The 23,041-nt window shown below is 39.3% G+C and overlaps 2 protein-coding genes across 10 annotated transcripts in view; one reads left to right on the forward strand and one right to left on the reverse strand.

Annotated features, from left to right (window-relative positions):
* clspn (claspin) overlaps positions 1-4,535 on the reverse strand; it is a 15,351-nt gene extending 10,816 nt beyond the window's left edge. Inside the window, exons 1-6 of one of the 3 annotated variants that reach the window (XM_016441960.1) lie at positions 3,782-4,030; positions 3,185-3,296; positions 2,670-3,013; positions 2,418-2,582; positions 2,274-2,330; positions 2,122-2,194 (exon numbers count right to left, since the gene is read on the reverse strand). In XM_016441960.1, coding sequence (XP_016297446.1) covers positions 2,122-2,194; positions 2,274-2,330; positions 2,418-2,582; positions 2,670-3,013; positions 3,185-3,296; positions 3,782-3,805 — 775 coding nt within the window. In that variant the 5' untranslated portion in view covers positions 3,806-4,030. Of the gene's footprint in view, positions 1-2,121; positions 2,195-2,273; positions 2,331-2,417; positions 2,583-2,669; positions 3,014-3,184; positions 3,297-3,424; positions 3,443-3,781; positions 4,031-4,419 lie in introns of those variants that run through there. The other 2 variants (XM_016441961.1, XM_016441963.1) reach the window with 2 other exon arrangements.
* A 94-nt stretch (positions 4,536-4,629) lies between these two features.
* Positions 4,630-23,035, forward strand: LOC107654739 (protein argonaute-4). 7 transcript variants are annotated; one of them, XM_016441964.1, is made up of 19 exons: positions 4,630-4,846; positions 8,804-8,975; positions 9,598-9,718; positions 9,856-10,037; positions 10,139-10,275; positions 10,378-10,512; positions 13,695-13,730; positions 14,832-14,919; positions 15,054-15,201; positions 15,311-15,430; positions 15,579-15,740; positions 16,998-17,146; positions 17,402-17,586; positions 17,673-17,832; positions 18,295-18,610; positions 18,777-18,911; positions 19,644-19,745; positions 19,828-20,027; positions 20,116-23,035. In XM_016441964.1, exons 1-19 carry the CDS (start codon positions 4,828-4,830, stop codon positions 20,222-20,224), a joined length of 2,676 nt encoding a protein of 891 aa, XP_016297450.1. In that variant the 5' UTR covers positions 4,630-4,827; the 3' UTR covers positions 20,225-23,035. The 7 variants fall into 7 exon arrangements, with proteins under 7 accessions (XP_016297450.1, XP_016297451.1, XP_016297452.1 ...); XM_016441965.1 differs by having other exon boundaries at positions 17,013-17,146; XM_016441966.1 differs by having other exon boundaries at positions 15,579-15,707.
* Positions 23,036-23,041: the final 6 nt, after the last annotated feature.

A 23,041-nucleotide genomic window follows, 5' to 3' on the forward strand; every position in this document is an offset into this window, starting at 1 on the left:
TATCACTAAAAGTTGACATCTCAGTTAATCGCGATCTCATAAAGCTCCGTTATAACACAATAAATATATGCACAATTAATCTTTCACGGTGTCTACACTTCGTGTGTTAAAATGAGAGGATTTTCACTGCGGTGAGTAGATTCTAACTTAATCACCTCTGATTGGCCATTGCGTTCCAGAAATCAACAGCTGAGTCTGTGATTGGCTACACTGCGCAACCCTTTAAACACGTGTTATAAATAGAAACTCTGCCTAGCTTGCGCATGTCAATCATTTTAATGTTAATAGCTATTAGTTGTTCTTTTTGCTTTTGTGCAACAGATAAATAAAAATGTTTATGTTTTAGACACTTTATGTTTAGATAATTTCTATTTTGCGGGAGTCCCGCGAATCATTTTATTCTCCCGCATCCCGCACACACACGAGTCTCTTCCCGCCCGCACCCGCACTCGCCCATCAAGAGTTGTCCCGCGCCACACCCTATTGTGTTGGGTCCCGCGGTACTCCCGCGGGAGTGCAGGTCTCTACATCATATGACCCCTTTAAAGTGTCTTTGGTGTTTCCATGTTTTCTACAAAACAAAACCGGAAATCGAGGGTTATGATGCAGGCGACACAATGACACTATGGACACGTCTGTGTCACTAGTTAAAATTGCTTATTTCTCTGGATTTAAACATTCTTCGAAACATTTGGGATAATGTAAGTACACAAATCAGCAAAATATATAACACTGTTCTAGTGGTTTTTGGATATTTTAATAAAAAAATCTTACATATTGTGTCTTTATATCTCTGTTAAAGTCTGTTATCTCTGTTATATAGTCTCTGTTAAAGTTTTTAAAGCATTTTATACGCATTTCCATAGTCGGATAAATTCCGCTTTAAGAACGGTCACATCCGTAACAGAGAGATGTCACGTCCATAACATAGATTTTTCCTGTGAAACACAAAAATGAAAATGTAAACAAAATTTATATTTTAGGTTTTGTAAATAGCCAACCCTTCTCATTTCGGCAGATATTGTTGCTTCTGGTTTGTACATTGTAAATAGCAGAAATTCTACAAAATGTTGTCTCCCAGAAACTCGTGTCTCCTTTTTGTCACATCCGTAATGCATGTGTATTTCCCTCATTTAAAATATAAAACAGGTTTATAGACTGAAACTTTTCTGATGTCTGACTCTTTTTTTAAGAGGTTTTGAAAAATATAAAGAGATGGTTCAATATATTGGTAATGAATACAATTTATGAGAATTTATATTTCAGGTTTTGACTGCGAATGTCACATCCGTAACGCTGGAATTGCCCATATATATATATATATATATACATACACACACAGGGGTGCACATAAGTGGTCCGCATGCACGACCAAAATAAGAAATGCGCTGTGTAAATTAGTTCAGAGCGCGCGTTTGCGTACCAACATGGTTGAGAGCTGTTAACTCACAATTACCATTTTATATCGACAAACTGTACTGTATAAGCTTTCTATTCAAACTGAAAGCATAAATCTAGGCTACCCGCTAACATTTTCAAAGCACAATGCAAAACTGTGACATTTCATTCACTGACGCTCTACAATCGGCAGCGCTAAACCCAGAAGCGCATATACTTACTTGCCGGCAACCCGTCAAAATAAAAGCTTACTGATTTTATGTCACATGGATTATTTTACCGATCTCCTTGCTACGTTTTTTGGACGTTGATCTTGGTAGTACCCTTGCTGTCTATGGAGGGTCAGAGGGCTGTCAGTTTCCATCGAAAATATCTTAACTTGTGTTCCGAAGATGAACGGAGGTCTTATGGGTTTAAATGGGTAGTAAATAATGATAGAATTTTCATTTCTGGGTGAACTAACCCTTTACTCTATTCTTCAGCGTCACATGATCCTTCAGAAATCATTCTTAATATGCTGATTTGGTGTTCAAGAAACATTTAGTCTTATTATCAATGTTGAAAACAGTTGTGCTGTTTAAAATTTTTGTGGAAACCGTGATGCATGAATAGAAAGTTCAAAAGAACAGCATTCACTTGATTGTTTTAGTCTAACTGAAATCAGACTCCTAAAGTGCATGTAAATGCACTTAGTGAGCCTAGCAGATGTAACTTCTGACTGACCTCTCACAAGTCTCTGACTCTCACTGTGAAGCTCCTTGAGTGCCTGCTTGCTGGCTTTTGCTGCTTTCCTCTCCTGAAAACAAGTCAGTGATTTTATTATACTCAGTTAACACAATCAATGATACTGTATCACTATAATAAAAAAATCTCACCTTGCGTGGCGACCTGTTCTCTTGTTCCTCATCTCCACTGAACTCAGACAGATGAGGCTAGAGATAAATAATAATAAAAAGTAATTATAACAGATTTAAATCATGTGGTGACTTCAGACAGTCAAAGCAACAGTCTGTGCTTACTTTTTGTTTGGCCTTCTTTTTCACAGCTGATCGGATAGCATCTAGAGACTCTTCCTCTTCACCTTCCAATTGTGGTTCAGAGTCTTCCTCTAACTGGGCGTCAAATAGATCAGAGTCTCCGAGCAAATAGCCACTGTCATTAAGTGCTTTGATTGGAAGGGCCTCCTTAAAATAAGAAAGAAAAAAGTAAACAAAAGAGATTAAAACAAATAATTCTGAAACCGCTAGTTGTTAAATGTTCTAAGCACCCACCTCTGTTTTTTCTTTCAGTCGTTTTACAAGGGCAACATTGCGTTTCTCTTTTTCTTTGCGTCTCTGTGACTTCTCCCTCTTCTTCTTTGCTTCTTTTGGTTTGACTTGGACTTCCACTTTCTCTGGCTCACTCTCATCACTGTCCATTGAGATATGGGATACTCGTTTTCCTCGCTTCCTTTTGATGCTTTCAGTCTCCTTAGTCTTTGTCTCCTCATCGCTGGACTCTGACAGGACCAGAGCATTTGCCATCCCAGCCTCTTCCTGCTCCCCATCACTGTCACTGTCCTGCAGTGCCTTCCGAGAGCGGCCCTTCCGACTAACTGTGATATCTTCATCTGAATCTGAAACACAATAGTTGAAAAAGGATCTATCATCCCACAATATATTTTAGGTGTTACTGTTCAGAAGTGTCAAAAGCATTCCTTTTGCTCATTTATCAACAAATATAAATGAATCAAATTCTCAAATAGTTGTTTTTCTACCATTATAAAAAAAGATCTTATCCAACTAACCTTGTTGGTCTTCAGTGACCATGTTGGTGTCAATCACAGGCTCCTCCACTGGTGAGCCCATTCCACTATCTGAATCACTTTCAGCTGTTCCCGCCTCAGCCAGATCTACAGGCTATAAAATATTACATTTGGTATGCATGTTAATACTAATTTGACAGACTTCCATTGCAAAAATAAAACTAGTTTTAATTTGATAAATCGCGTGCTTTTGTAAACACAAGAGAACGTAAATATACATACCTTTTACAAGCACTAACGTTACATTATAACTAGAAAGCAACCTACACCTTATTTATTATTCTTTTTTTTTTTGCCGTAAACACTAACTTACATGGAATATAATAAAAAGAAATTCGACATTGGCAACAATTAAGATAAAAAATCAAATAAAGTGTGCACAATTCCTCTGGCCTTACATGACAAAAGACAGGATGAACAGCTAAGCTGGTTAGCTAAACACAAATAACCTGACGAATTCATTCAAAATAGTTATCACCTGTTGGGCGAATTAGTTGCCAACTAGTATTTGTTCAACAAATGTAGTCATTTACATGTATTTTGGAAGTAATATATTGTTATTTTGCTCTGATACGTTACCCGCTCAGACAGAAGAGAGCTCATCTTTAGGTCGTGTCTCGAGTTTTATTCGGTACGAAACTACATCAATCGCACGATGCAGGCACTTCAAAGCCGTATAAACGTAAAAAAAAAAAAAAAGCAGTCTTTTTATCCAAAATGTCATAAAATCTAAATGTAAACGTTATTTTTACAATGCCAAAATGTATACAGCCATCTCCCGCCCGATGGTGGTAAACGAATAGAACTTCACCCTTCGCGCGCTGGGCTCGAGCGCTTTTCTTTAACTTTCTCCGTCATTCTTTTCGAGCATCGCTATTGGATGAACGGTTGTTAGGCGCTTTTGGGCTGTGCTGATTGGACAGGACGGTCAGAGCTGAAACACCAATAACGCGTCGGATTGGTCAATGTTGACTGTAAAATGGACAACAACAGAGTTCCAGCAAAAAGGCAAGTTGCCACATGGGGGCAGGATATTTCTATAATAAAATATGAAGCAAATTTCAGTATGCTTCATGTACTCTGTTAGTTAAGATAACACGTAAAGAGAAAGAAAAAGAAAAACATTCACAAACTTTTGAGTGCTTGTCAATGATTAAACCTTTGACCATCCACAACTGATTTGCTATTAATCAATGCACGTGTCAAATGGCACTTACAACTGAAATGAGTGTGCACGCAGCAGATTTTTCCTGGATTTATATGGCCAACTGGACTGCATTAATTTCAGTGCCATGAGCTGTTGCTAAAATGAAGTTATGTACTGCTACACACAACTTGGCTAGCCTGTGTATCCGTGTACTTCACCGCCCAAACCTTTATCGTTTTCCCTGCGTGTGTCAATGTGCGCGTCCACCAACCGAATTTCGCGTCCCCGCGCATGCGCACTTACAAATCCCATGGATCCGCTTTAAATCACTCAGAAGACAACGCAGGCAAGCGCTGCACATCTACGCATCCTTCCATTTCTTAAATTAGCCACCTTAAGCTTCGAGATACCGCCCCCAATTTCAGTGTCGGTACGGAGCCGCCAGGCCGGGACAGAGACGGAGAGAGAGCCCTCGGCCATGGAAGCGCTCGGACCCGGTAAGTGCTAAAAAACGAGCCGTATGACAGCGTAGTGTGGGCCGTTGCGCTGCCTCACCAGGGCCCGCGGTAGCGCGCTGTTTAGGCCTCGACGGAAAAAACGAAAACAATCCCCTATGACGCTACGCCCGCTTGTCAAAACCGTACTAACGACACAAAGCTGTTGTTAATCGTACTCTGCCTCGGCGAAGGAGATTTTGGGAAGCCAACAAGTGTATGTTTATTACTGAATTAGCGTTAAATGGTTCTAGCCCAGTGCGGAAGACAGGACGGCATTGTGTGGTGGTGGGAATTTAACCACACGCATCTTTCTTCCGCGTCTGCCATGAACAAGCCTGCATATTAAATAACACGTTCTCTGCTTTAAAAGTAACACCTTTCTAATGTTTTTATCCCAGACGGTTTGTTAGCGAAGTGTGCACATATCGTTATGAATGTTTTTGCGCGAGCTTGAAACGCAAATAGAACGCTCGCGTGCGGTGTAGTTGATACGGGCGCGGATGTTCTCCCCCCCTCTTTTTTATTGTTGGCGCTTTGTGTGACCCCCATGTGCGTTTGTTTATGCCTAAATGCTGACCATTCCAGAGGATAACGGTTGACAGGACTTTAAGCGCCAATGTCACGTATCTAACTCCGTGCACAGCCAACGACTAGCTGTTGTCACTATAAGAATGAACTCGCTGACCTCTGACAAATTGGCTTAATTATGATCTTAGACCATGACATGCATGAGAATTAAGCGATGTTGGTACAGTATCATTTTTTTTTTGAGAGCTAGTTCGCTTTGACTTCAAATTGCCGTGCATTTGTTTTTATATTGTTTAATGCATCAGTGCTTTTGAAAACATCTGATGTGTCCTGCTTCTCTCCAGTGATGCTTTTCATTAACCTTGCAGGTCTTCTGGCTCATTAACTTCATTTTTATTCAATCTGTATTGTCTATAATCACGTTTGTTTATTGGACAAATGTGAAAGCCTTGTAAATGACTCTTAATTAGCACTTTGTTTGAGAGCATGCTCTAATAAGGAAATGAATAAGGTGCATGTTGTAACAAAGATTCTTTTTTAAAAAACGAAAAGGAATGTATGTTCTGTAAATGTAACTTCTGTTCTTCAGCTGTGAGGTCAGGCAATGCCAAAGATCTGCCATCAAAGTGTTTGCAGGAATGACAATGCATGTTGATTACAATATATTAAACTGTTGTGTAATTCTGAGCTCCGGCACAATAAAGCTCTGTACGCTTGTGTTTGTTGACATTCTGTGGCTGTCAGAGTCTCGTGTCCTCTGCCAGCCAAAATTAGCATTGTTTTTATCTGTTACTACAAAACAAGATTTTAAAAGTCAACATGGAATCAAAATTGACCTTAATGGTTCAGCATTTCTGGTCTTATTGTGAACAATTCATAGAAAAATTGGAATCTTTAATAAAAATAATTGAATAAATAACTGCCAAACATTGCATTGTTTTTCAATGTTTAGCAGAACTCCCATACTGCTAATAATGCCCGCATTTCAACATCTATTCAATGCCTGATGAAAAATTAAACCCAAATGTGACACATTGAAGGAATAAAATGGGTTGAAAACCACAGTTCTTTTTGATGTTGTTGCAATCTTACATAGTTTCGTTATAATTTTAATAAGTATTATTTGGTAATCTAAAATTAAGGGGAAGCATATGAAAGATCAACAGCCGTAAAAGCAGCTCTTGTGTTTGGGTAACTGCAGCCTCTTACAGATCTGGATGTATTGATTGTGTGTGATTCAGTAAGTAGTTAACATGGATCCTACATATCTTTGTCATGTCTAGCATCCGCTGTGTAATCCAGGTGATCTGCCTGTGTCATGAGACTCAGTGTCATTACTGAGTCATCACTTAGTCCAGCTGCCCCTCAGTTTAAGCCTCTCATGCCATTTAGCTCACAGCATGACACTTTTAGCCTGTTGCCCCCAGTAGAGAGATACTGCATTTGCCCCCAGTAGAGAGATACAGTTTGGAATTTTCTTTTTCATAGCCAAATTAAAGGATCGATTACATGTTCATCTTGTTGACATTCCCGATGCAGCGGAGTAAAAAATGTGCCATGTTAATTTAAAGCCCTCTCGATTTTTGTCACAATTGTCATGTTTAGGGTTGCATAGTACTATTCCTTTGCACAATATTCAGATTTTCTGTATGCATAAAATGCATAGATAACCTATTATGTTTGTCTAAATTGTTTCATTTCTGCTTTATTTGATGAATGAACCAGAAGAAATTACAGCTCAAATATTTAAGTGTCATTGTGATTGATTATTTGTTTGGACTGCCAAGTGTTATGACATTTTAAACAACATGGAATTAAAAACCAATGCTGTTTTCTGTGGGTCTTTCTAAGGCCTTAAAAGGTCTTAAATCAGAGTAGAAAGTCTTACATTTATGAAGTCATGGCATTAAATGTTGCGTGCACTGCAAAAAAAATTTATATCTTCCTTAGTATTTTTTCCCCAATACAAATATCTAAATGATCTATCCTGAAATCAAGGTACATTTACTTGAGATGCATTTTGAACATGAAGTATTGTTTTCTGATAAATTAAAATGAAGTGAGTTTATGCTTAAAACAGAATAAATATGTTAATGGGGTATGGAAATGTTTTCTCTTATTTTTCTGAGCCAGCTGGCTGATATTTGTTCTTGTTTTAATCATAAACTCACTTCATTTTGATTGATTTCACATCAGTTCACAAAATAAGACTTATCTAATGTAATTTTGTAAGTGCATCTTGTTTTATGAATCTCACAAAACCTGCAGAAACCCTGTACATAGTATATAGTGTATGCTTAACAGTATTTAGTAGATGCTGAAATGGTATTCCATTTTGAACATACCCTTATACTGTAGATGACTGCTAGACGGTCAGGCAGTGTTAGATGTTCTGGATCAAATAAGCAATCCAGTACCTTTGTTCATGGATTACTTTACTCCTAATGCAATTGAAGGCATCAGGATACCACAGGCTTGATAATGAGTGCAGTGAGACCCTGATTACGGACTGAAGGCAGTAGCTGCCCACTTTTAGCGATTGTGTCTGACACTCCATCTTGATGTGAGGTGTAACAGCTGAGTGGCCTATATATAGAGTCCTCTTGGTTTTTGATGAATGCAGGTTTTCCCCCATCTCCACCCCAGCCGTGTTCATGCTGTAGTTCAGAGAGCTTTGTTGGCATTGAGGAGGGGGAGCCATAGGCAGACAGTATGTGGAAGGGATGAGAGAGCGGTTATAGAGGCTCCCAATTGTTCTTCCTGGCGCTTTGCTTGCTAACTGGAGCGTGTAGGTCTGTGAGGGGCTTAGACCCCTGCAAACCACAGCGGTTTGACAAAAGGGTACATCATATCACTCTGATGGGCCCCAATAGCCATCCATCCCCCCAAAAAACATTGAAAATTTTGAAATAAGGAAGTGAATGTATGTTGCATAGTTTGAAGCTATTCCTGCTTATCAGTGTCTATTTGGATTAAATAGGACTAACTTTCAGTTGGTCATCATGTTTTACTATTATAACAAAGTTTTTTGCAGGCAAATGATTTGGTGGGTTGTGATAGCATCATCCCAGATTGCAACGCCACCCCCCCTTTTGTCTGATAGCTTGCGTGGGGCTGCCTGGAGGCGGGTCATTAATGATTGGCTATTATTGTTTCTTATTTTGTTGGGGGTTTTTTTTACCCCGTTTGCGGGTTAAGGGTCAAGTCATGTCGCCTTGTTAAGTTGTTTGTATCTCTGTCATTCTGTTCTTCCTTGTTAATCAATCTGAAAGCCAGGCATTCTCCCTATTGTGTTGTTCCATGAAAGAAAAGGGCACGTCAGTGTATGGTATATGTCAGATGAGATCACAGTCAGTAGCCACTACTACGTTAAATGAAGGTTCAGTCTTTTGGCTTCATCTAAACAAAATTATTGTTTGTTTCTTCCAGGCCCGCCTGCCCCTACCTCCCTCTTCCAACCACCACGCCGGCCCGGCTTGGGTACGGTGGGGAAGCCGATTCGCCTGCTGGCCAATCACTTCCAGGTGCAGATCCCCAAGATCGACGTCTACCATTATGACATTGACATCAAGCCTGAAAAGCGACCCCGCCGGGTCAACAGGTGAGTGCAAGCAGATAAATATAGATTTCTTTCAAATAAATTAATATCCATTTTTATATTCTAAATTGTACAGATGATCAGATTTTATTTACACTGCCATTCAAAAATTTGGGGTCAATGGTGCGAGGACCCTCTTGGAATTGCTAGGAATGTTTTTTTTTTGTTGATAGAAGTCTTATGCTCACCAAAGCTGCATATATTTATTTTGCATTTAATTTCATTACTCCAGTTTTCAGTGTCACATGATCCTTCAGAAATCATTCTATTATGCTGATTTTGTGCTCAAGAAGCATTTCTTATTATCAATCTTGAAAACAGTTGTGCTTCCTAATGTTTTAGTGGAAACTGATACATTTTTTTTTTTCAAGATTCTTAGTAGAAAGTTTAAATAGAAATCTTTTGTAACATTATGAATGTCTTTGCGGACATTTTTGGTCAGTTTCACGCATCCCTGCTGATTAAAATAATTATTTTATCATTATCCTAAAAAAAAGTGCTGACCCCAAACTGTTGAACAGTAGTGTGTGTGTATTAATTTATGTTGAGGATGTATTCATGAAAATGTAGCTAGCAGTGGAAATGTATTCAAATGATTGTAAATTTAGGATGTTTTATTCTATAGAGAGGTGGTGGATACGATGGTGAGACATTTTAAGATGCAGATCTTTGGGGACAGGCAGCCTGGTTATGATGGCAAGAGGAACATGTATACGGCACATCCGCTACCCATCGGGAGAGACAGGGTAACCAAAGCATGCTCAAATGCAGTATTTGTTTTTTCCCAAATGTTTAATAAACATAACAATATCCTTGTGTTTTACTTCTTATTGCGAGAAGAAAAGCTCCTTTTAAATATAAGCGTTCTTGACATGTGATGCAGGTGGATCTGGAGGTGACATTGCCAGGTGAGGGGAAGGATCAGACCTTCAAGGTGTCTCTGCAGTGGGTGTCAGTGGTGAGTCTGCAGATGCTCCTGGAAGCTCTGTCTGGTCACTTGAATGAGGTCCCAGAGGATTCTGTACAGGCTCTGGATGTCATCACTCGTCACCTGCCATCCATGCGGTAAGCCACAGTCTCTGAAATCATATTTGCCCACGTGAGTTGTGTAAACTTTTTTTTTTTTTTTTGGGTTGGCCTGACATCTTTCGCGCCTTTTGATACAGGTACACTCCAGTAGGTCGTTCCTTCTTCTCACCACCAGAGGGGTATTACCACCCACTGGGAGGAGGGAGGGAGGTTTGGTTTGGTTTCCATCAGTCTGTCCGTCCAGCAATGTGGAACATGATGCTCAACATAGATGGTATGTTTTGTCTTCCTAAATCTTTTCCTTCTATTTGTTTTTGTGCATCTTGAGAATATGCCCAACTCTGCCTATTTTAATTTTATTTTCCACATGCTGCAGTTTCAGCTACAGCCTTCTACCGAGCCCAGCCTGTCATTGAGTTCATGTGTGAGGTTCTGGACATCCAGAACATCAACGAGCAGACCAAGCCCCTTACAGATTCACAACGTGTCAAGTTCACCAAGGAGATCCGAGGTGAGGGGTGAAGCATGTTGCTGTAAAATGGTTCATAATGTCATTTACTGTAGCTCAAATTTAGTTTACACTACCTATCAAAAGTTTGGAGCTGGTAAGATGTTTCTTATTTTGTTTTTGAAGAGTCTTTTATGCTCACCACGTCTACATCTATTTGATCAACATTACAGTAAAATCAGCACTATTGTGAAATTATTACAATAAAAAATGGTTTCTATTTTAGTATATTTCAACATAAAATGTATTCCTGTGATGGTAAAGCTGAATTTTTAGTAGCCATTACTTCAGTTTCACATGATCCTTCATAATAGTTTTCTAATAAGATTTAGTGCTAGGGCTTTTGTGATGACCGCAATATTGTAATACCGCTATACTAACGAGCCAACTGCAGTGTATGACAAGCAACTGTAAAAAAAAATCAGTTTGCCATCAATCGTTCTAAGTAAATGCATTTTACACCTTTATAGATGATAGTAGTTGATCTATAACGGGTGATGGGCAAAGTAGCCTAATGTTAGTGTAATAAAAGGTTTTATGTGTAGTGAATAGATTTCACTAATCTATTCACTACACAAAACCTTTTAAACATTGTAAATTACTAATTGTAACACTTTCATTGTACAGAAAGAGAGCAAAGAATAATTACATTATCAAAGAACATCATTGACTTCTGTCTAGCCAGAGTTCAAGAACTCTCAAAAACTCTCATTATAATCACTGAAGCCGTTTACACTGTGAAATGAGTCTCTTACTTACATTGTACGCACATCTGCACTTTGTTTCTGATGAGCGAATTTGCCAGAGAGCAGATTCAGTCAGTGAGCGCACTAGGGGTGCAACAGTTCTCGGTAAAAAATCGAACCGTACCGTTCTCCACACACGGTTCGGCATACACTAGGACCACGGTTCAACTTAAATCTGACAATGCATCTGTAATATGGTTTGTTAGAGTTCGGCTAATGCATGTTTCTGTTGATGGATACAAATTCTGGCTTCCCAATACATTACAACAAGAGCGATGAGAGAGAGAAAAAACAATACGTGGACAAACCAGTCACTCTTTAATCAATGCGAGTGCTTTATGCTGGAATAACTGTCATTTATGCCGTCATCACGTGTTGATAGCGCAGGTGAGACCTGAACAGCACACGTTGCTATCTGTGTTTAAACTAAACTCATTTAAGCCTTGCCAGTTTAAATATTAAAGAGCCAGAAGACGTGAACTCGCTCGCGCAGTGAGAAGATCTGTGTGGTCGCTCATCCGAAGCGTGTGAACCTGCATCTCGGAGCGTGCGCAAATATTAAGCTCTCTGTGAAGTATTGTGTTTGAATGGACAAATTCACACAAAAATTATGTCAAAATGCCCGTCTTGGTGAGTATCCTAGCAGACATAGTCGGCTGAACGTACAGTATCAGTGCGTTCTCTTAAAGTGACAGCACTTTCTTAATGTTAATCAAACAGCAACAGGAAATCTCTTACTGCTCTTGATTGAATAACTTTTGTAACTTTAATAAGGATTAATCTTTAATTTATACAGTAAAATATGCAATGTTATTTTACATTTGATTTATTCAATTTCTGTACCTAAAAACTATGTTAGACCTACCTAAAAAAACTGAAAAGCACTGTTTATTTTATTTGTATATTTTTTCACTGTTTATTTATTTGTGCTGTTGCTTGTAGTTAGATTATTTGTTCTTATTTTCATTATTTCTATTTGACGATATAGTTTTTCCCCTGAACATAGCACATACCGAACCGTACCGAAACCGTGACCCCAAAACCGTGATGCAAACCGAACCGTGAGTAAATTGAACCGTTGCACCCCTAGAGCGCACGCACTGAACAAAACACCGACGTTTCAGCAATGACTCATCTGAACGCCTCTGATTGGCCACTGCATTTATAAGCTCAACAGAATCGTGTGTGATTGGTTATCGGGATGTTACGGTATTATCAATAACGTGGTATCGTGATCGCAAAACTTTGTTTGACTGTCTATTACTTACTTTTGGAGAAAGCACAGCGGTCAACTTGGATCACGTGTGCTTTAATAACCAATCACATTAAAGCCTTGACATCATTGAATTTCAGTCAGAGTTGCTCGACACTCAATTGCCGTATATGGATACCATAGGAATGAATGAGAAGTGCTGCAAGCTGAATCCCACCTGTCGCAAAAAGTCAGTGTCTTCTCTTATAAAACTTTTTTAGGTGTAAACTCTAAAAATAGGTCATTCCAAAAGTATTATTAGTGTAAAAAGTTAAAGATTTGCCGATAGGCTGTCGATTAATTAAATAAGCTGTTTCCTCTAAAAAGCTGTTTAGTGAAGCCTCTCCTCCATTGACATCCATTTAAAAAAAAAAAAAAAACGGCCTCTGGTCTCCTTTCCCACGTACTGCCAAAGCAGAAGCATTAGCATTAGCCGTTATGCTTTTTGGTTACAATATGTCCAGGATATGTTGTGCTGTTAGCTGTAACAACAGTCGTCAGAGAAACCCTGAACTACAATTTTACTCAATCTCAAAGATGTTAGATCGGCGAAATAAAAGGTTGTCTTCAATCAGAAGGGACCACTGGCAGCTAGGCTTGCCAACTTAAGAAAAGGAAAATAAGAGACAATTGTGATTCTTTAAAGGAGAAGGGATGCTAAAATATTTGTACTGTACCACATAGTGTATGAAATTTACGTGTCTGCAGTTAAGTGTATAAAAGGTTTTCAAAAATAATCAAATTTGTTTTGCTTAACCTATTTATGAACAATGAGTCTAAAAAGAATTGTAATGTCATTAAACAATGTCACACGTTACACACAAACCATCTGCCTGAGTAAATTGTACCATGTGATTTGTGACTGCCGAAGTGGTGTAGTAAAATGACATAGCCTGCATACATATATATATATATGGCATAAAATTTGAAAGCATAAGAACTGAAAGTCTGAAACGTCAGTCAGTACTTTTTTTTTTTTTAAACAATGGCAAAATTAAATAATGTTATTGCAGCCATTTAGCCTATGAATGGATGAAAATGCATATTTTTTTAATTAAAGATAACTTGGAGTGTGGGCTGCTTTTGGTACTTGAATTTATTTGTGCTTTAATAATGAGATCCAAGTTTAAGAATACACTGGAAGGTAAAATTTTTAAAATGTGTCTTTTTTTCTCTCTTTTTAACAGCATTTACTTACAATAGTGAAAGACGTCTTCCCTCAGGTAGATTGCATGTTTTCTTGGCTTGCTGGATATTGGGCTTATGATTAATAATCACGCTGTTTGCTTTCGCCCAAAATGATTTGCTGAAATCAAAAAACGGACTGTAAAGGGAATTGCCATTAGTGCGAGTCCCGCTCGTTGTGAAGTGGGAGCGACCAGCCGGCAGAGGATTCTTCAAGGTCTTAAAGCCTCCATCGGACGGCTACGTTCATAAAACAATGATTTGTCTGAAAAGAATGATTAATTATCAATTGTGCTAATGTTATCTAAATTGACATTAAATTCAGATTGTGTAGTAAGCTAACTAACATTATCTTGATGGCGACCATAGTGGAAGTGATGTCTTCGGTACCCATGAATAATAATAGCCCAACAAGCTTATTTATATAGTAAGCAAGCAATACATGCATAAATAAATAAATGCAATAATATTGGATACTGTGCTGTTGAGCCACTCAAAATCACCGCAAGGTAAATTTCTTCTAAACGACAGCCCTATTTAGTGCTCAAAAACGCTTCTTATGCTGTTTACACCATGATGGAATTACTGCAATTGCAAGATTTCAACTAAACTAAAAATCGTTCACGTTCTCGTAGGCTGGGAGTTTTCTGAGAGCTACGACTTGTACCACGTGACCGCAGTACCACCTGACTTCAGCAGATTCATTTAAGCGCTTTGTTTAGGAGTTGATAGTGTTGCCATAGAAAAGCATTAGTCCAAGGACGTGAGCATCTCCGTGTAGAACGTTACATGTTGTCAGTCTTGAGCCTATGGTAATTTAGACAGGACGTGAATGCAGCTTTATTATCAGTGTTGAAAACAGTTGTGCTGCTTAATATTTTTGTTGAAACTGTGATGTTTTTTTTTTTTTTAAATAGAAGTCTTTTGTAACATTATAAATCTCTTTACAGTCACTTTTGATCAATTTAATAATAATAACAATTTTTTTCAATGATGAATAAAAGTATTAATTTCTTTTTAAAAGTCTTACCGACCCCAATCTTTTGAACGGTGGTATATGTTGCACCACATCAAGGGCCAAAACTGCTTCAGTTGTGGTTATGAAGTGAATTGCTGAGTTAATATCATTGTGTGTTTAGGACTGAAAGTGGAGGTCACACACTGTGGCCAGATGAAGAGGAAGTACCGTGTGTGCAATGTCACACGCCGCCCAGCCAGCCATCAGACGTTAGTGCTTTTTACATTTTTACCAGTGTTTGCAAAATTTGATGTAAACTATAGTTAAGCATTTAATACTATTTTAAAAAATACTATGTTATACCCACCAGTGATTTTCTCTTATTTTCTGCACATTTCTACAGATTTCCTTTGCAGCTCGAGAATGGACAAGCTATGGAGTGCACCGTTGCCCAGTATTTCAAACAAAAGTACAGCCTGCAGCTCAAATACCCCCACCTGCCCTGCCTCCAGGTGGGGCAAGAACAGAAGCACACCTATCTACCCCTTGAGGTAAGAGACATGCACATCATTTAAAGTGTTTTCCAAGCTTTCACATGTACAGAAATGAATTTGATTTGACTTGGCACTCGTTGAATCCTTTCTTGTATCCTCCATAAAGGTTTGTAACATAGTGGCAGGACAGCGCTGTATAAAGAAACTAACAGATAACCAGACCTCGACCATGATTAAAGCTACGGCCCGCTCAGCCCCAGACAGGCAGGAAGAGATCAGCAGACTGGTGAGTGGCACCTGTTGAAAAATGAGTAAGATGAATCACAATGCTCAATATGGCAGCAGTACAAAGAGAAGTCCAGCCTTATAGTTAAAAGAGCCAATCACTTTGTTTTAACAAAAAATCACCACTAAAACTCCTGTTATTCCTTTAGGTCAAAAGCAACAGCATGGTGGGTGGGCCTGACCCTTACCTAAAAGAGTTCGGCATTGTGGTGCACAATGACATGACAGAGGTGACTGGGCGGGTCCTCCCAGCGCCCATGCTTCAGTATGGGGGCCGGGTGAGTACAGACACTGGGAGGGACTGTAGCAGGGTGAGTACTGGGGCTCGGGTGCAGGGTGAGTACGGGTGGGCTGGGAGCAATGGCATGTGTGTACGTGGGGATGTGTGTGTGTGTGTGTTGTCGTGGGATGAGTGGACTAACCAAAGGAATGATGATTAGACTCCACTTGGCCAATGCTGTTCAGCATCATCAACAATCTATTTTAACATCTCAGAAACTTGAGGAGCTCAGTTCTAATGCAATTAGATCATTATAATTACTCCTGTAAACTTCCACACATCTCATTTATTGCTGTTTGCTGTTGTTTAAAACTACAACTGTACATAAACATCTCATTTTAACTTCCACAAATTGATGTGAGATGTTACTCGTGTAGAGAAGCATCATTGGTAGAATTTTTTTTTCTTGTTTAAAATTAACTTACCAGTAGAGACTTATCTTCATTCCTGTGAAATAACAACCTCTTGAGGGATTGCTCTCTCTTTGCAAACAGTACCAGTTGTTTTGGTTAATTTGGAGAAACTGTTGTATGTAAAGAGATCTGCAACCTCATGTATTTGTTTTATAAATTCTTCTTAATCACTGTCACTAACTTATACTGTGCACTAAGTACGGGTGCAGTCAATACTATACTATCACTGTAAATAATTTGTTAATGAACTCAACTGAAAATTGAGTTACTATTATCTCTAACATCTTGTTTGTGTGCTTGTTATGCGTGCTTTTAATCTTAATGTGTTTTCAGTTGCTCTAGTCTTCAGGGCCTTTCATTACATTACATTACATTATATTATATTAATTATTATATATTATATTTTATTATGAAAATGTAATAAAATATAGTATTTTTTTCATTGCGTTTAAACCGGTTTAATTTAGAATTATTATTGTGGACCTTTAAGAGTATTTCATAAGCCCTGAACACTAGAGCAGTTCTTTTTTTTTTTTTTTTTTTTTTATTAAATTCAAATAACCCCTGTATTGATATTTCAGATGCATTCCTCCTTGAATAAATGCTTTGTGTTATTGCATTAATTTACTTGCTTCATGTTTAACCTTTACAGCTAATTTGTATTGCAGTTTTAGACTAAATTTTATAATATTAAAACGTTGTGCGTTTAACCAATGGGGAGGTTGGTGGTGGGTCTTTTCTGCATAGTCTGCTTTCTGCTATTAGCCCAGGCCTGTTAGAGTTGGGTGGGGTTGGTGGGTATGGGGTTGGCAGTGTAGGGTATTGGGTAGAATGTGTATCTCGTGATGAGAACGAAGGATTCACTAAGAGTGTAGGAACTCTCTCCCCAGAACAAGACTGTGGCCACACCCAACCAGGGTGTCTGGGACATGAGGGGAAAGCAGTTTTATGCGGGTATAGAGATCAAAGTGTGGGCCGTGGCCTGTTTCGCCCCTCAGAAACAATGCAGAGAGGATTTGCTCAAGTAAGGACTGCTCTGAACTATTTGTTTTTATATAAATTTATAATTTTTCTGTCTGTTTTAGTATATTTAAAAGATGCATGATTCAATTATTTTAATTAAAAGACTTCTTATAAACCTTTCATTTTGGAAAATTTGTTTTAAATTTGTTACGGTTTACAGTTTTGACAAGGATTTAATTCTGAAAGCTTTTTCAAACATTTTCAAAACCAGAAGTGCATGGTTAAATATAATTTGTGTGTGTGTGTGTATTTGAAGGAGTTTCACTGACCAGCTGCGCAAGATATCCAAGGACGCAGGGATGCCCATCCAAGGCCAGCCCTGCTTCTGCAAGTATGCCCAGGGGGCAGACAGCGTGGAGCCAATGTTCAAGCATCTCAAAATGTCTTATGTGGGACTACAGCTTATTGTGGTCATTCTGCCTGGGAAAACACCAGTCTATGGTAAAGAGAGCTCCTTTAATGATGAAGCACAACAATAGTCAGAGAATTTGACACTGTGTTGCTGAAGTGGTTTTGTGCCTCTACAGCGGAAGTGAAGCGTGTGGGAGATACTCTGTTAGGAATGGCCACTCAGTGCGTTCAGGTGAAGAATGTGGTGAAGACGTCCCCTCAGACGCTGTCCAATCTCTGTCTGAAGATCAACGCCAAACTAGGGGGCATCAACAATGTGCTGGTGCCACATCAAAGGTGGGTTTTGGACTAGGGATAGTTATGATGAGGTGAGAGTATGTATGTGTATATGTACATATATCAATTACAAACAGTAGGTATTCATCATTTACCATGAAATGCGTTACATATTTAGTAAAAAATGCATTATACATAAAGGCAAGCACATTTTGTAGCACTTTATCAAATAAAGTGCTACAAAAAGATTTAGATGTCATCTTTAGTTCAGGTGTTTTTCCCCATTGTGATTTCAGATTGTAATGTTAAATCTACATGATTCGACTGGGGCCCAAACAATGCTTTCATAAATTGTTCATTTTTAGTCCACTCAAAAAAAATAACCATGTCACCTAGCAACAGGACTGACAATCATAGGCAATTTTAAAGAGCTTTAATGCATTGCCAACCTGGAAATTCCCTGAACAAAGCAAGGAAACTTCTATTCTGCTCTTTCATATGTCTGTGTTTGCTTTCCATCAGGCCCTCAGTGTTCCAGCAGCCGGTCATCTTCTTGGGGGCCGATGTCACTCACCCACCTGCGGGCGATGGGAAGAAACCGTCCATTGCGGCTGTGGTGGGAAGCATGGATGGGCACCCCAGTCGCTATTGTGCCACCGTGCGAGTGCAAACCTCACGCCAGGACCTGTCCCAGGAACAGTTCTACAGCCAGGAAGTCATCCAGGATCTCACCAACATGGTGCGAGAGCTCCTCATTCAGTTCTACAAGTCTACCCGATTCAAGCCCACACGCATCATCTACTACCGCGGAGGAGTCTCAGAGGGCCAGATGAAGCAGGTGAGTCATCCGGAGGAGATGCATTGACTCAGACTGCTGTTGCATTGATAATATTTGAAAGCTGATTTCAGTTGAATGAAATGAAATAAAATGTGATTTTGAGATGGAGAAATTACATGTTCAGTTTTTCTTCTAATTAATTCATATTGTTTATTGTCTTGTGCAGGTTGCCTGGCCAGAGCTGATCGCCATCAGGAAAGCTTGCATCAGTCTAGAAGAGGACTACAGACCAGGAATCACTTACATTGTAGTGCAGAAACGTCACCACACTCGACTCTTTTGCTCTGACAAAGCAGAGAGGGTAAGTTGTGTTTTTTTTATTTTTTTTTATAAATCTACTGTAAGGTATAAGTTATTTATGTTCACCAAGGCTGCTTTTATTTGATCAAATACAGTAACATTTTCAGCAGCCATTTCATTAGTCTTTAGTGTCGCATGTTCCTTGTGAAATCATTCTAATATGCTGATTTGCTCAACAAATCATTATCAATGTTAAAAACAGTTGAGCTGCTTAATATTTTTGTAAAATGTTTTTTTTCTGGATTCTTTGCTTTAATAGAAAGTTTCAGAAATGTGATTTTGGAAAAAAAAAAAAAAACTTACCCCCACACTTTTGAACAGTAGTGTTCTTAATCTTAACACTGTAAGTGGCAAAACTTAAACTTTTTTGGGGGGAACTGTGTTTAACTGTTTAATAAGACTGCTTCAGAGTGTTTTTGCTTGTTTTCCATCCTTTAAACTGCCTCACCTTTGGTTAAAACAAAAACTGTGGTTTGTCGTTTCTGACTGTCTAAGTGGGTGGTTCGTAGTAGACTGTGCAGAGCCAGACATTTGCTCAATGTTTAAAGTACCAGCGTATGTGAAGCAAAATATGAGATTTCGATGTGGGTGGACAACCTAGAGCAACACACCTGTTATATAAACAAAGCATCACAAAATCTTGTTTTATAGGACATTTTGTTAATCTTAAAATCAACATGAAAGATTCATTGCATTCTCTTCTAAATCTTGTATACAAATTTCTTTGACTCAGGTCGGGAAGAGTGGCAATGTCCCAGCAGGCACTACAGTGGACAGCACCATAACACACCCCTCAGAGTTTGACTTCTACCTGTGCAGCCATGCTGGTATCCAGGTGAGTCACAGCCCAGTTGCTTATTTGTTAATTTATCCGTTTGTCCGTTCAAGATTCACACATTTGCATTTCCTTCTCACAGGGCACAAGCCGTCCCTCTCACTATCACGTCTTGTGGGATGACAACTGTTTCACGGCTGACGAACTGCAACTGTTGACTTACCAGCTCTGCCACACCTACGTGCGCTGCACCCGCTCCGTCTCTATCCCCGCACCAGCCTACTATGCCCGGCTTGTGGCGTTCCGTGCCCGCTACCACTTAGTGGACAAAGACCATGACAGGTTATTAGCATATCATTATTAACCTGGGACATTCTTATAAAGTTAACGAATTAATTTTAATGCTTTCTGTATCATTTCCTGTGCGCAGTGCTGAGGGCAGTCACGTATCAGGACAGAGTAATGGCCGAGACCCTCAGGCCCTGGCTAAGGCGGTCCAGATTCACTATGATACCCAGCACACTATGTACTTCGCCTGACGTCAACCAGCAGGAGACGCACTTCTACACTCCCTCTTCAGTCTGTCTCTCTCTCTCTTCCTCTTCCCGTTTCTCTCTATCGCATCTTTGTCTGCAGCAAAGCAGTTTTGAAGCCAGGGGGCCATCTTTCAATCCAGTCGAAATTGGTCGGCCTCAGAAGAACCAACCTCTACCAGCAGTCCTGCACTGAGAGGCTTTTGGCCTCCAATGCACAGAGAAAAAAAATCAAATTGAGCCATTTTTAACTTTTCATTTCGTTTTGATTTTGAATGTCTTTTTAATTTGTAATATACACTGAGTGTGAGCAAACCTGCGCCATTGGTCAGGGCAGCTCTGGCTCTCTCAGCTAAGCTGGACTCTGTCTACTTTTACCTCAAGCCGCCATCGGCTGAATTTTGTCACATGTCTTTTGGGGCGGGTGGGGTGGATCTTGCATGTCGGTGGGGATTGGATGGATTGGATGGATTTGTTTTTCTCCTTTTTATGGTCATATTTGGACTCTCTCCTCTCAGTCTTTTTACAAACGAGGTGACCTGGGTACCCATTACCCGCTCCCATTTTGTGCGCTCGTGTGGATGTACGTTCGTGCGTGCTTGTGTGTGTATAAGTGTTTGTGTGAATGTGGGTTCATGTCTCATGGCAGGCCACTGAATTGTAAAGGGAAATCTAGGAGCAAACTGCTGTAAATTCCTCTTCTTTTTTTATATTAACACACACATAGATATATAAAAAAATATATAAATATTTACAACTCTATAATCATAATCCACTTGATGATCTAACAGGCTTTCATAAGATGATGGTTTTGTGTAGCAGTAGCATTACCCATGGTCTCTTCTGTGACTGTTGGGGTTGTCGGACCTGGGCAAACAGGGCTTGGTGCAGGTGCCATTCTGCCTGTGGCAAGACCGGAAACACATGCGTCTTATTCGGATAGTTATTTTACAGGGTTGAAAGGTATGGCCATTGCACAGTTCCAGACGTAGCGCTAACGTGCCGTCTGATAGGCTAGGCTTGCAACATACAGCACTCTCCCTTCTTTTATGCATTTATACATAAGATTCAAATCCGATTTGTAAGAGTTTAATATAAATGTTTTTTTGTGGTAAACTTTAACAGTTTGTTAGAGTAGATAATCGTTGTTCTCGTCGTTCTTAATGTTGATATTGATCAGTTGTCTGCAAGTCGGTCGCATAATTAATTGATCCAGGAGTCATTGTGGTTAACTTTTTTTTTTTTTTTTTTTTTTTTTATATAATTTTTTTTTTAATACAGCTTAATTTCTTGTAGTGTTGTGGCAATGGTAATAAGGGCCCAAAATGCTTTGGTTTGTCCACTTAGTCTTTTTTTTTTTTATGTTTGAACTGATCAAATTTTGAGTTTTTTTAGTTAATTGGGGAAAAAAAAGTGGAGTGACAAATCAGAACTTTTTGGGGGGATATCTTAGCAATGTTCCGCAGTTATATGAATTTTACACTTAAAGTGTGTTTATTACTTCTGTGTGTATATGAACTTGAATCTATAATATAAATCCGAATGAATTTTCTCTTGCGTATTAAAAATAGGACACCATACATTAAGACACACGAGCATAAGCACTGCCTTTGGACTGAACAGCACCGATGGTGCAGTTTGAAGGGTCTCCAGCGCGCACGCCTCGTCGGGGGGGCCGCTCTGCAAAAACCCTTTTGTAATAAACCATCCGTAAAGCAGCAGGTTTGCTATGAATGAGTTTGAGCACCAGCCTGTCGTTGGCGTGGACGCTGGTCCCATGAAAGAAGAACAGGAAGTGGGCAAGGGCATCACATGCAATAAATTGGATTTACACGTTTAATGCTAAATGGGTTACTCAATGTCATGGCTTCCAGAGAATAACGCGTTTGAGTAGTGTGTGTGTGTGTCCTTTTTAGGCATTTTCGCTAAATTGTTACATGACATTTAATTCCAGTTTGTATCATGATATCATTGCAAAGCAATATAACCCAAAATCTAGAACAATTTAAAAGCTATAATACTTTTTTTGTCGATGTGGCTGTTGGTTGGATTCCTATTGCCATTTGTGTTCATGTACTTATTTTGCTTGTATCAATCAGTGGGAATGTGCATATGGTGGACTAGCTCTTTAGGCTATGTGGAAAATTTTCAAATTTAAACTGCTCGCCTGCATGCCAGAGTATTGTTCTAATCTCTTATAAAATATTTATTATGGCGCAGAAGTTTTTTTTATGAGTAAATCAATACAGTGAGACTGTTTTGAGTAGCGATGTTGTCCGGTCTCTTTTACAGGATTTTAAAATTTTCTCCAGAAATGTCAGTAACTCTGATGAGGGACTGAAAGGGTGCGGATGTCGGTCTTTGGGAGCTCCAACCCAAACGAGGTACTTTCTTCAATCACTGGGCCACTTAAACTGACTTCCTCACCCTTTCTTTCCATCCTCATGCCGATGAGAAGCCCTTTTACCCACTGTCGTGTTCCCTCTGCTCTCGGGCTCTCCAGTGCTGTGGCGCCGCCCTGGTGGCACCTCCACACATGCGCTTCCTCTCTGCATGTGGTCCACTGCACAAGGATTACCTCTTAGCTTTTTTTTTAAACCGTTCTCTGTCCCGATTTAACGAGAGCATGATTTTTTTTTAAATTCCTATTTGATATATATGGCTTTGTTATTTGAAAAATGTGTATTGTAATTTAAGTTTTTGTTTCTCTTACTGGTGTGTAGCTTTTTTGTGCTGTTCTATTCTCGTGTTCTGAGCTGTGTGACTTGTCCAATAGCAATAGGGGCACTTTCTTTGACCTGCTGGGGAACGCTCCGGACTCCT

Source organism: Sinocyclocheilus anshuiensis, unplaced genomic scaffold (genome assembly GCF_001515605.1).
Source record: "Sinocyclocheilus anshuiensis isolate Anshui unplaced genomic scaffold, SAMN03320099.WGS_v1.1 scaffold195, whole genome shotgun sequence".
Classification (NCBI taxonomy): domain Eukaryota; kingdom Metazoa; phylum Chordata; class Actinopteri; order Cypriniformes; family Cyprinidae; genus Sinocyclocheilus; species Sinocyclocheilus anshuiensis.

What these genes read in the sequence shown, in the direction of transcription:
- LOC107654739 (XM_016441964.1), top strand. An exon ending in TGAAAGACGTCTTCCCTCAG is followed by an intron (nt 13,731 to 14,831) that starts GTAGATTGCATG and finishes TTGTGTGTTTAG; the next exon opens with GACTGAAAGTGGAGGTCACA. An exon ending in TGGGAAAACACCAGTCTATG is followed by an intron (nt 17,587 to 17,672) that starts GTAAAGAGAGCT and finishes GTGCCTCTACAG; the next exon opens with CGGAAGTGAAGCGTGTGGGA.